We start from the raw sequence: 13054 nt of genomic DNA on the forward strand, positions 1-13054 counted from the left end.
ATGTGCAGTCCCACTGCGTATGCGCATGTGCAATGGGCCCGACCCGCGCATTTGCGCATGTGCGGTGGGCGCTGCCAACCCCGACTTCCGGTTCAGCTCGCGTTTTCGTTTTTGTTTTTCTGGTTTTTTTCCTCGTCGTCGTGGGGCGGGAGTTGCCCTATGACTGTTTCCGGGTTGCCGGGTGACCTTGAACGTTGAGAAGCGAGATGGCGAGTATCTGTAGGCTGAGCGTCCTCTGCGGGGCCGGAGGAGCCCGAGGTGAGCTGTCAGGAAGCCGGAGCTCTTTGCGCAGCTACCCGTTGGGGAAGGAGTGCGGGCTGGGTCGTCCGCGGGGCGGCGAGGCCTCTTAGCGGGGAATTCCTCTTTCTCCCCTCCGGCCACTTCTCCTCCGAAACCGCGGCGGTGACTAGCATCGCCAGCGGGCTCGGATAATCACCCGACGTGGGGAGGGGCAAATCCGACGGAGAAGTCCTGAAAGCTACAGCCCTGCAGGCTGTACCTAGAGCTCCTCTCTCTCCGTCCTCTGTTCTTAGGATGCCCCCACCTGAATTGGGAATCGAGGCTCTCAGCCCCAGAGGCTGGCCGGCTGGTGTTCCCTGGAGTACGTGGCGTTCAGTCATCACTGAGCTGGGCATCTGTGATATACCAGGCGCTGTAGTAAGCTGGCGTAAATAAAACACTGTCTGGCCCTCAAAGGCGTTTCCTTTTTGTAGGGAAAGCTCACGAGAGCATAACTTAACAGCAGAAAACGGCTGTTGTGCTGTGCATAGACTTGTTAGGCCAGTCTCGAGGGAGACTATATTCGGCTGTCTGTTGGGAAGGAGGTAGGCCTACTTGGCGTCTGAGGATGAGGATGGCCGCAGGAGTAAGGACAACACAGGTGGGGTCACTGGAATACGCAAAAGCAGTGACCAAGGTATAGAAACTGACTGTTAACAGAGAAAACAAAACAAGTGGGATGTTGTTAGAACGTGAAGCTCAGACTAAGGAGTGAGATGAACCTAGAAAGGTAAGGTTAATTGGGATCAAACGACAATTTTATCTTTTGGGAAGTATGCATTTTGCCTGGTGTGCAGGGGAGCCACTGAAAGGTTTGACAGGTTTGCGCAGTTTCGATTGACCACTTTGATGGCAGTGTGGTAGATGGCTGTTGTGGGAGATAGGCAGGCTGAGACACAAGCCAGGTTGATGAGAGAGGGCACAGTTGTAGTATAGGCAAGGATAGTGAGGCCCTGAACTTCGAGAGTAGTACAAAGAAAAAAAAAATCTCAATAAATGTGTGATTTGGCAATTGACTTAATTTTTAGGGGGAAAGCCCTACATGACATCCAGGTTTTTGGGTAAAGTTGAAGGATAGCTGGAATGTTATTAAAGTGGGAGACATGCAAATAGGAGATAGTTTTGGATGAGAAAGTGAGTTGAAGGATAACCTTAGTTTTTGGCATGGCATGGTGAGCGTGAGGACCATATAGAATATCTCGGGTGAAACCCAGCAGGCACTTAAACTGTAGAGACATCAGGCTGGAAAAGCAGAATTTGGATGTCATCAGCTTATAGGCTGAGTGGACAGAATGGTGGGAGGTAGGCAGAGGAAGGAGGAAAGCAATGGGCAGATGATACAATCGTGGGAAATTTAAGAGTGAATGCAGGCAGAAGTTTACATTACATTCTCTAATGCAGGTTAGAGAATCAAAGAGAACCAGAAGAGAGTTCTGTCAGAGAAAAGAATGGAGGAATATATTATTTAATTTTCAACACCATGAAATAAGTATTATTATTTCTGTTATACAAGTGAGGACATTGAGGTTAGAGGGCCTATTTAACTTAATTGCTGATATCTTACAGCTAGTAAATGGTAGAGTTGGGTTAACTTAGGTTCAATTCCTGGTAAGGGTACACAGGAGAAGCAACCATCGCCCTCCCCCCGCCCCCTCTTCTCCTGCAGCCATGGCTCCAGTGGTTCCAGCAGTTTAGCCAGGGCACTGAGGATGGCTTCATGGCCTCACCTCCGGCCCTGAAATGGCTCCATTCGAGCAATGGCATAGTGGCCCCAGATGGGCAGAGCATCGCCCCCTAGTGGGCTTGCCTAGTAGATCCCAGTTGGGGCTCATGTGTGAGTCTGTCTGCCTCCCTGCCCCTCCCCCACTTAAAAAAAAAGTAGAAGTGATCTCTGTGTGTTGTAGGAGCATTTGTGGACATATATAAAATAAAAGTTATATAAATGCTCTAAAAAAAAAGTACAAGTGGAGAAATTGATCTTGAAAAGGAGGATGGTAGTAGAGGAATTTCCTAAACTAGACTGAATTCCTTGAGGACAAACACTGTATCTTATGTCTTACTTCATTGCAGAGGAGATGAATAAATGGAAAGAGAAAGCTTTAATTTTATTTTTTTGGTGATAGAAACAGAGAGACAGGGACATACAGACAGGAAGGGAGAGAGATGAAAAGCATCAATTCTTCATTGCGGCTCCTTAGTTGTTCACTGATTGCTTTCCCATATGTGCCTTGATGGGGGGGGGGGGGGTGAAGGTCCTGCAGTAGAACAAGTGACCCCTTGCTCAAGCCAGCAACCTTGGGCTTCAAAGCCAGTAACCTTTGGGCTTAGGCTAGCGACCATCGGGCCATGTCTGTGATCCAGTGCTCAAGCCAATGACCCTGTGCTCAAGCTGGTGAGCCCATACTCAAGCCAGATGAACCCACACTCAAGCTGGTGACCTCAGGGTTTCGAACTTAGGTCCACTGTGTCCCAGTTCGACGCTCTATCCTCTGTGCCACTGCCTAGTCGGGCACTTTAATTTTTAAAAATGGTAAAAGTGAAGCCCTTTTACATTGGTGGTGTGTTGATTTTTTAGTCTTTTCAGTGGCTACTTAGTCTGACTTCACAGCAACCTAGTGAAATAGACGCTATCCTTATTTTATAGGTGAGATGTTATTCCCTACTTGGGTTGAAGTAGCTTGTCTACGGTTGTTTAGAAAGTCCATTGATGCTATTACCAGAGATATGCTTATGATTCCCTGAATATCTCTTCCTTCAGCTCTCTTTCTCCGAACCCAAATGGTCAGACCGGCTCAGATCTCAGCGTTTCTCCAGGACCAACCTACCACAGGATGGTGTGGAATACAGCACATTCACCTGTCACCTAGCCGCCATTGTAAGTGTTCTTTTTTTTTTTTTAAATTTTTCTGAAGTTGGAAACGGGGAGAGACAGTCAGACAGACTCCCGCATACGCCTGACCGGGATCCACCCAGCACGCCCACCCGGGGCGACGCTCTGCCCACCAGGGGACGAAGCTCTGCCCCTCTGGGGCGTCGCTCTGCGGCGACCAGAGCCACTCTAGCGCCTGGGGCAGAGGCCAAGGAGCCATCCCCAGCGCCTGGGCCATCCTTGCTCCAATGGAGCCTTGGCTGCGGGAGGGGAAGAGAGAGACAGAGAGGAAGGAGGGGGGCGGGGTGGAGAAGCAAATGGACGCTTCCCCCATGTGCCCTGGCCGGGAATCGAACCCGGGTCCCCCGCACGCCAGGCCAACGCTCTACCGCTGAGCCAACCGGCCAGGGCCATTGTAAGTGTTCTTCATTACTGCTGTTCTCTAGGGTCTGGCTGTCTTGATCTGAACTTATCATGTCTTTGGGAGGACTTGTTTTCTGTGAGGGGAGCTCTCATGTCCAACTCTTTCAAATGAAGACCATACCTACACCTTTGGGCAGGCAACGTCAACATGGTTAAATGTTGCCATTTACACTCAGAGCCTTCTGGTACAAGTCTTTGGATTTTTAACTAAAAAAAAAAATCTCTGCCTGACCAGGTGGTGGCGCAGTGGATAGAGCATTGGACTGGGACTCAGAGAACCCAGGTTTGAAACTCCGAGGTCGCCAGCTTGAGTGCGGGCTCCTCCGGTTTGAGCATGGGTTCCCCAGCTTGAACACAGGGTCACTGGCTTGAATGTGGGATTATAGACATCACCCCATGGACCCTGGCTTGAAACCCAAGGTCACTGGCTTCAGCAAGGGGTCACTCATTCTGCTATAGCCCCCTGGTCAAGGCACATATGAGAAAGCAATCAATGAACAACTAAGGCGCTACAATGAAGAATTGATGCTTCCCATCTCTCTCGCTTCCTGTCTGTTCCTCTCTCTGAGACTCTCTTTGTAAAAAAAAAAAAAATGGTCATGTATATTTATAGTTGTAATTAACTTGTTTATTTTTATGTAAGTTGATATTAAAATCATAGTATTTTTTGTATGAATACTGTATAGATCAGTGGTTCTCAACTTGTGGGTCGCGACCCCGGCGGGGGTCGAACGACCAAAACACAGGGGTAGTTGTTTGGTCGTTCTACCCCCGCCGGGGTCGCGACCCACAGGTTGAGAACCACTGGTATAGATAGTACTGAATGTCTTAGAACATCTGTAGGTGAATAATGAGTTAACTGTATTACCATTTTTGAAGTCTGGCAAGATCAGTATTTTACAGAAAAACAGTTCTCTTGATTCTTGAATCAACCACTTAGATATAATTGTATCTGAGTTATGAGAAATTAGGTAAATGTAGTCTTTGCTTTTTAGAATATTTTTATCTTAGAAAAGTTTTTGTTTCCGCATTTGTTTGCTTAGGTTAATTAGATTTAGCAGAGGAGTTATAACTTGGGGTGCATGATACTGAAGTAAAGCCCTGAAGTTGTATGCATAGTTTCTTTGTGTGTGTGTGACACAGAGACAGAAAGAGAGGGACAGATAGGGAAGACAGAGAGGAAGGGAGAGAGGTGATAAGCATCAATTCTTTGTTGCGACACCTTAGTTGTTCATTGATTGCTTTCTATGTGTACCTTGACTGGAGGTGAGGGGCTACAGCAGACCGACTGACCCCTTACTTGAGCCAGCGACTTTGGGCTTAAGCTGGTGAGCCTTGCTCAAACCAGATGAGCCCGTGCTCAAGCTGGCTACCTCGGGGTTTCAAATCTGGGTCCTGTGCTTCCCAGTCCAGCACTCTATTTACTGCGCCACTGCCTGGTCAGTCTGCATAGTTTTTTTTTTTAATTTTTTTGTTTCTACAGGGACAGAGAGAGAGTCAGATAGAGGGATAGATAGGGACAGACAGGAACGGAGAGAGATGAGAAGCATCAATCATCAGTTTTTCGTTGTGACACCGTAGTTGTTCATTGATTGCTTTCTCATATGTGCCTTGACCACGGGCCTTCAGCAGACTGAGTAACCCCATGCTCAAGCCAGTGACCTTGGGTCCATGCTAGTGAGCTTTTTGCTCAAACCAGATGAGCCCTCGCTCAAACTGGCAACCTTGGGGTCTCGAACCTGGGTCCTTCTGCATCCCAGTCTGATGCTCTATCCACTGCGCCACCACCTGGTCAGGCCAGTCTGCATAGTTTTTAATGCATGTGTCCATGTGCATTTTTCTAGGAAGTCACTTCTTCCTTTTATTAGATTCCCAAGGGGATCTGTAACAAAAAACAAAAGACAATAGCTCTTAGAGCAATGATTATAACCCGTTCTGTCTTGCACTTGCTTCAGCTCTCATGTGCCATTTTTGTTTATAAGCAACTGGACAGAACAGGGACCACAGTCCTGAAAGTTGACATCAGAACTCTGCTTCTCTTTTAAGTTGGCTGGTTTAGTTTTGTCTTAGGATTTTTTTTTAAATGTTTATTTTATTAATTTTAGAGAGAGGAAGAGAGAGAGAGAGAGAGAGAGAGGAGCATCAGTCTGTTCCTGTATGTGTCCTACTGGGGATTGAACTGGCAACCTTGGTGCTTTGGAACGATTCTCTAATCAGCCAAGCTTTCTAGCCAGGGATTTTTTGGGAGGATTTTTAACATTACTTCCAAAGATTAGAGGGTATGAGAAAAAGTTAACGTTTTAAAGGAATTTCTCAAGTGTTACTAATATTCATAAGGTGTCCATTACTCCGAAGTCCAAGATTGGTAATTCTCCAAAGATGTCTTGTCCCTCATCTTGCTGGTAAAGTAAGGTGGATCTGTTTTCTGGTCAACATATGAAGGTGTTGAGACACTTTAATCTGAAAAACAGAGATAGCATGTCTTTCACTTACCCTGTGTATCTTACCCTCTAAGCTCAGAGTTAAGTCCTGCATGCATACTGTTTGCTGTTCTGTCAATTTGGGTTTCTTTATGGCGGGTACTGATATGAGAGATAGGCCTACCCCTTCAGCTCTTATGGATCTGGTCCTTCCTTTCTATAGCTGGTTCCAAGGCTGCATCTCTCCACTGGACTGGAGAGAGGGTTGTCAGTGTTTTGCTCCTGGGCCTACTTCCAGCTGCTTATGTGAATCCTTCCGCTACGATGGATTACTCCCTGGCCGCAGTCCTCACTCTCCACAGTCACTGGCAAGTACAGCTTTGCCTTCAGTATTATATTGGGTGCTCAGAGTGTTTGCTGTGAGCTTGTTTCAATATTGCATATAAGGGGCATGTTGATTGAGATATTCAAAACCTGTAGAAAACATTCAAACATAAAATATTCCTCTGTCCAGATTTATATATCTACCTGTCCATTCAGTGTCTTCACTTCCATATCTAACAGGCACCTCAAATGTAGCAAATTATAAAACAGTTTCTGATGTCCCCCACTTTTTTTTTTTTTTTTTTTTGTATTTTTCCAGAGTTGGAAATGGGGAGGCAGTCAGACAGACTCCCGCATGCGCCTGACCGGGATCCACCCGGCATGCCCACCAGGGGGCGATGCTCTGCCCATCTTGGGGCATCGCTCTTTTGCAACCAGAGCCATTCTAGCGCCTGAGGCAGAGGCCATAGAGCCATCCTCAACGCCGGGCCAACTTTGCTCCAATGGAGCCTTGGCTGTGGGAGGGGAAGAGAGAGACAGAGAGGAAGGAGAGGCGGAGGGGTGGAGAAGCAGATGGGTGCTTCTCCTGTGTGCCCTGGCTGGGAATCGAACCCAAGACTCCTGCACGCCAGGCCGACGCTCTACCACTGAGCCAACCGGCCAGGGCCTGATGTCCCCCACTTATAAAAATTATCCTAAATTTAACTTTGCCAAAATCACTTTTTTCTTTCACATCTCTTTTTAAAAAAAAATTTTTTTTTCAAGATTTTATTTATTCATTTTAGAGAGAGAAGAGAGGAAGGAGGAGGAAGCGTCAACTTCCATATGTGCCTTGACCAGGCAAGCCCAGGGTTTTGAACTGGCAACCTTAGTGTTCCAGGTTGACACTTTACCCACTGCGCCACCAAAGGCCAGGCCTCACATCTCTCTTTATTCTCCCTTAAAACCTTCTTTCCTATTCTTTCCGACTCAATTAAATCTAGTTGCTCAGGCCAAAAATTCTTGGAGTCATTCTGGATATTTCTTTTCTCCTTAGCTGACATGTAGTTTGTCATCTCCTTCTGTTAGCTCTGTCCTTTCAGTGCAGCCTGAGTCATCACTGCACACCAACTCTCCTTCACCAGCCTTAAGTCGTGCCTCCTTGCTAGTTTTCTATTTCTGTTCCTGCTCTCCTTCTGCCTGCACTGTCCATACTACAGCCAGAGTGACATTTTTCTTTTGTTTTTTTACAGAGACAGAGAGAGGGATAGATAGGGACAGACAGACAGGAACGGAGAGAGATGAGAAGCATCAATTAGTTTTTTGTTGCGACACCTTAGTTGTTCATTGATTGCTTTCTCATATGTGCCTGGACCGTGGGGCTACAGCAGACCGAGTGACCCCTTGCTCGATCCAGCGACCTTGGGTCCAAGCTGGTGAGCCTTGCTCAAACCAGATGAGCCTGTGCTCAAGCTGGCGACCTCGGGGTCTCAAACCAGGGTCCTCTGCATCCTAGTCCGACGCTCTATCCACTGCGCCATCGCCTGGTCAGGCAGAGTGACATTTTTTAAAAGTAAAATTACAGTTATCCAAAGAAGATATAGTCAATAAGTACATGAAAAAATGCTCCTCATCATTTGTTACCAGAGAAATGCAAATCAAAACTACAGTGAGACACCACTTTACACCCACTAGGATGGCTGTACTGAAACAGCTGGACAGTAACAAGTATTTCAAGGATGTCAGAAAGTTGGAGTCTTTGTATATCTCAGTTGGAAATATAAAATGTTGCAACCTCTTTGGGAAACAGTTTAGAAGTTCCACAAAAAGCTTTATTTTCCATATGAGACTGGAAGATTCCACTTGGAGAAATATACGCTCTCCAAATTGAAAACATATAAAGGCCCTGGCCGGTTGGCTCAGTGGTAGAGTATTGGCTCAGCGTGTGGATGTCCTGGATTTGATTCCCAGTCAGGGCACACAGGAGAAGTACCCCTCTGCTTTTCCACTCCCCCACCCCCCTTTCTCTTTCTCTCTCCCCCCCCTCCTGTGGCCATGGTTTAACTGGAGGTAGTTGAACCAGGGTGCTGAGGATGGCTTCATGGCCTTTATCTCAGGCGCTAAGAAGAGCTTGGTTGCTGAGCAATGGAGCTGTGCTCCAGATGGGCAGAGCATTGCCCCCTAGTCGGCTTGCTGGGTGGATCCTCGTGGGGGCACATGCAGTAGTCTGTTTCTGTGTCCCCTCCTCTCATTGAATAAAAGAAAAAACGGAAAGAAAACATAATCCCACATAAAACTTGTGCAGTAATGTTTATAGCAGTGTTATTTATAGTAGCTGAAAAGTGGAAACTATCCAACTGCCTATCAACTGATGGATAGCTAAAAAAAGTGATCTGGTATATGTGACTACAGCCATGCCTCACTGATAGTGCAGATTCAGTTCTAGACAACCTCATAAAATGTGTGTTGCAGTAATGTGAGTCACTTTTTTTTTGTTTCCTAGTGCAGATAAAAGTTTTTTACACTATATATACTACAGTGTATTAAATGTACAATATCATGTCTAAAAAAAAGTGCATACCTTGATTAAGAAATTCTCTTGCTAGGCCCTGGCCAGTTGGCTCAGCGGTAGAGCGTCGGCCTGGCTTGCAGGAGTCCTGGGTTCGATTCCTGGGCAGGGGACACAGGAGAGGCACCCATCTGCTTCTCCACCCCTCCCCCTCTCCTTCCTCTCTGTCTCTCTCTTCCCCTCCCGCAGCGAGGCTCCATTGGAGCAAAGATGGCCCGGGCGCTGGGGATGGCTCTGTGGCCTCTGCCTCAGGCGCTAGAATGGCTCTGGATGCAACAGAGTGACGCCCCAGAGGGGCAAAGCATCGCCCCTGGTGGGCATGCGAGGTGGATCCCGGTCGGGCGCATGCGGGAGTCTGTCTGACTGCCTCCCCGTTTCCAGCTTCGGAAAAATGAAAAAAAAAAAAAAAAAAAAAGAAATCCTCTTGCTAAAAAACACTAACCATTATCTGATCCTTCAGCAAGTCATCAGTTTTTTCTGTTGAAAGGTCTTGCCCTAGTAATAGTAACATCAAAGATCACCGTAGCAGATACAGAATTACCAAAATGCGACAGAGAGATGAAGTGAGCCAATGCTGTTGGAAAAATGGTACCAATAAACTTGCCTGATGCAGAGGTTGCTGCAAACTGCAGTGCCTGCAAAATGCAGAGAAGCCTGGGGCAATCAAAAGAGGTATGCTGTGTTTTTCGCCCATGAAGGATGAAGCGCTGGCACATGGCACATGGCGAACCTTGACAACACTGTAGTGAAATACACTCAACACGAAAGGCCATGTGTTGTATAATTGTATGGGTATAAAATGTCCAGAACAAGCAAATCTACACACACAAAACAAATCAGTGGTTGGGTAATGGGCTATTAGATACAGGGTTTCTTTTTGAGGTGAAGAAAGTATTCTGGAGTTAAATAGTGATAGTGTTGCACAGCTCTGTGATCCTATTAAAAGTCAGTTGTACACTTAAAAAGGGTTAATTTTATAGTATGTGAATTTTATCTCAGTGAAACTGCTATTTAAAAAAGTAAAATTTGCCTGACCAGGTGGTGGCGCAGTGGATAGAGCGTCGGACTGGGATGCAGAAGGACCCAGGTTCAAGACCCCGAGGTCGCCAGCTTGAGTGTGGGCTCAACTGGTTTGAGCAGAGCTCACCAGCTTGGACCCAAGGACACTGGCTCGAGCAAAGGGTTACTCAGTCTGCTGAAGGCCCATAGTCAGGGCACATATGAGAAAGCAATCAATGAACAACTAAGACTAAGGTGTCGCAACTAAAAGCTGATGATTGATGCTTCTCATCTCTCTCTCCGTTCCTGTCTGTCTGTCCCTATCTATCCCTCTCTCTGACTCTCTCTCTGTCTCTGTAAAAAATAATAATAATAAAATAAATAAAATAAAAAAGTAAAATTAGCTCAACCTCTTTTCATGACTGCCAAGGGCCGATGTGATCTGTCCCTGCCTTCTGATCTCTTGTGTTCATCAGCTACACTCACCTCCTTGTCACTTGTTTGGAATGTCTTCTCATTCCTTCCCACAGTGTTATTTCCCTACACATGTGCACTCTTCCTCTCCCCCAGAGTGAGTGTTCATAGGCCAGGGTGCCATCTTACTTGCGGTGCTCCCTGTGCCTGCAGCAGGTTCTGGCACATAATATCTGCTTAAATCATTGTTTGTGAATTGATGACAAACTCTGTAGAGCATTGTTTTAGTTTTAGTTTTTTAAAAATTTTTTTTAAGTGAGAGGTGGGCAGGCAGGGAGGCAAAGAGACAGACTCCTGCATACACCCTGACCAGGATCCACCTGGCAAGCCCAGTAGGGATTGATGTTCTGCCCATTGATGTTCTACTGCTCCATTGCTCTGAATGAAGCTATTTCAGTGCCTCAGGTGGAGGCCATGGAGTCATCCTCAGCGCCCAGGGCCAACTTGTTCAAACCATTTGAGCCATGGCTGCAGGAGAGGAAAAGAGAGAGAGAGAGAGAAGGGGAAGGGGTGGAGAAGCAGATGGTCGCTTCTCTTGTGTGCCTTGACTGGGAATTGAACCTGGGACTTCCATATGCCAGGTTGACACTCTACTGCTGAGCCAACCGGCCAGGTCTGCTTTAGTTTTTTTAAAAAACAAGATTTTGTAGATAGGGTAGTAGTTAGTTACTATCTCTGACAGAAATGACCCTGAAAGTTGAATCTGGAGACTGGGAAGATGTCTTTATTACCAGGAAGCGCTTGGTTCCTTTGTGTTGGGTTATGAGTAATTGCATTTTGAAACTGATTATCTTTTTGTAGTCAGGTTATCTGTGGAGCCTGCTAACTCCATTTGTGATTTTTCATGTGTCCTGTGATTTCTTTCCTTAGGGGCCTCGGACAAGTTGTTACTGACTATGTTAAAGGGGATGCACTGCAGACAGCTGCCCACATGGGTCTTCTGGCCCTCTCTGCGCTCACTTTTGCCGGGCTTTGTTATTTCAACTACCATGATGTGGGCATCTGCAAAGCTGTTGGCATGCTGTGGAAGCTCTGACCTTTTTGGCTTTACATCTTGAGAATTGATTGTACACCTCTTTGCCTCTGCTCTGTCATGCCATTCATCTCACAATAAGGAAGAAATAACAGATAAGTCCATTGGTGAGGTAAATCTCTTTTAATCAACAGGTTAGTTTTAGAATTTAATCTATGAGGAAAAGGTTTGAGAGGAATTGTATCCAAGAAATTGTGAGACTGAGTTCTAGATTCTGGTGAGTTAATGATGTCTTCCAGCTTCTCACAAGACTCACAATATGACTGAACATTGTCTATAAGCTTTCGCATTTTAGTGTATCATACTCGTAAAGGAAATTAAGCTTTATTACTATCAATACCTGATTGGACTTCTATATTTGCCCTGGGAATGGTGGAGAAAGGGAAAAACGACTAATTCAACTAGTTTATGTAAAGACTGCAGAACGTGGGCAGTACTTAGTGTTTGAAAACTTCCCCCTTGTTCAGTTGGTACTAGTCACTGATGGTTATGGCTTTGGGAAACTTTAAGATAGGAAATGCTAGTATTTCAAATTACTAATTTCTAAATCTTGGGAAAAAGAGCCTGGAGGACTTCTGAATATAGAGAAGTCAAAGAGGCCTCCTTGCAGATGTATCCAAATACTACAGATTCTAAACTGAGGCTTAACCAACTCTAATGTGTTCATTTGGTTTGTTCTAAAATAATCTGTTCACAAATGTAAAACTAAGTAATATATTATTTTCCCATTGTGAGAATTCTATGAAAATAAAGTTTTTTATGAAATTCTGTATAATAAAAATGTATTCTACTCTTTTATGTATTAACTGTCCCTAGTTTTATTCAACAGAACTGCATGTGTATTGCGTCTATAGCACTAACACAGGATTGTGTATTTAATTTCCTTCTGAGGCTTCACAGTTTTGTAAATCAGACATAAAGCACTGTAACACAAAAAGACTCACATGTAATAGGCAGACATATACTGAGTATAGATAGTTTGGTGTGGGGAAAATATTAGAAGAATTAGAATTAGGTCCAGATTGTGGTGTTCTGCGAATGCCAGCCTTTGGAATTCAAGTTCTATTCTGTGTGTAGTTAGTCTGGTCTGTAGGGAATGTAGGCCTGATGGCTGATTCTCTTAGCAACTAGAGGTACTGGGACTTGGCGCATTCCACTCAGGACCTTACTGGGCAGCTGAGGTAAACTGTTAATGGGAAGCTGGCCAGAAGGGTAAGTGTGTTTATAAATGTCTGTGCTAGTTAAACATAAGCTCCCCTTAACATACTGTGGCCATGTAGGAGATTCGGATGTATATTCAGGTTTAGGAAGAGGTGATTTGTTCTGTTGTGGGGTGGGTTAAAGGTTTCAAAAGAGATGTCTGAATAGCAGTAGTTCACAAAGGAGTGGTGGTGTGGGGCCAGTCCTCCCTGCGGAGGGAGGATTTTATTACTGATGTTTAGCATTGCTATTTTGTAATGGTGATAAAAAGATTGAACTTTAGTCAGTTTTATTATTTTAAAATTCTCTGTTAAAAAGCAGCCTGACCTTTAATTAATTTTATTGTTTTAAAATTCTGTATCGACAGTGACCCCCACTTAGTGTTGTTCCTCTCCCTCCCCAGCTCCCAGGATATGACTACTGTAAAATGGAATTAAATGTAGTCAAAACAGGGAAGGCTGTAATGGGACAGTGTGCGAATCCTG

The 13054-nt window shown here is 45.4% G+C and overlaps 1 protein-coding gene across 1 annotated transcript; it reads left to right on the forward strand.

The window, feature by feature from the left end:
- Positions 1 to 104: 104 nt before the first annotated feature.
- On the forward strand, positions 105 to 12175 carry SDHD (succinate dehydrogenase complex subunit D). Its single transcript, XM_066244765.1, has 4 exons — positions 105 to 258; positions 3038 to 3154; positions 6215 to 6359; positions 11207 to 12175. Exons 1-4 carry the CDS (start codon positions 207 to 209, stop codon positions 11370 to 11372), a joined length of 480 nt encoding a protein of 159 aa, XP_066100862.1. The 5' UTR covers positions 105 to 206; the 3' UTR covers positions 11373 to 12175.
- The last annotated feature ends 879 nt before the right edge of the window (positions 12176 to 13054 follow it).

Source organism: Saccopteryx bilineata, chromosome 1, assembly GCF_036850765.1.
Source record: "Saccopteryx bilineata isolate mSacBil1 chromosome 1, mSacBil1_pri_phased_curated, whole genome shotgun sequence".
Taxonomy (NCBI): Eukaryota; Metazoa; Chordata; class Mammalia; order Chiroptera; family Emballonuridae; genus Saccopteryx; species Saccopteryx bilineata.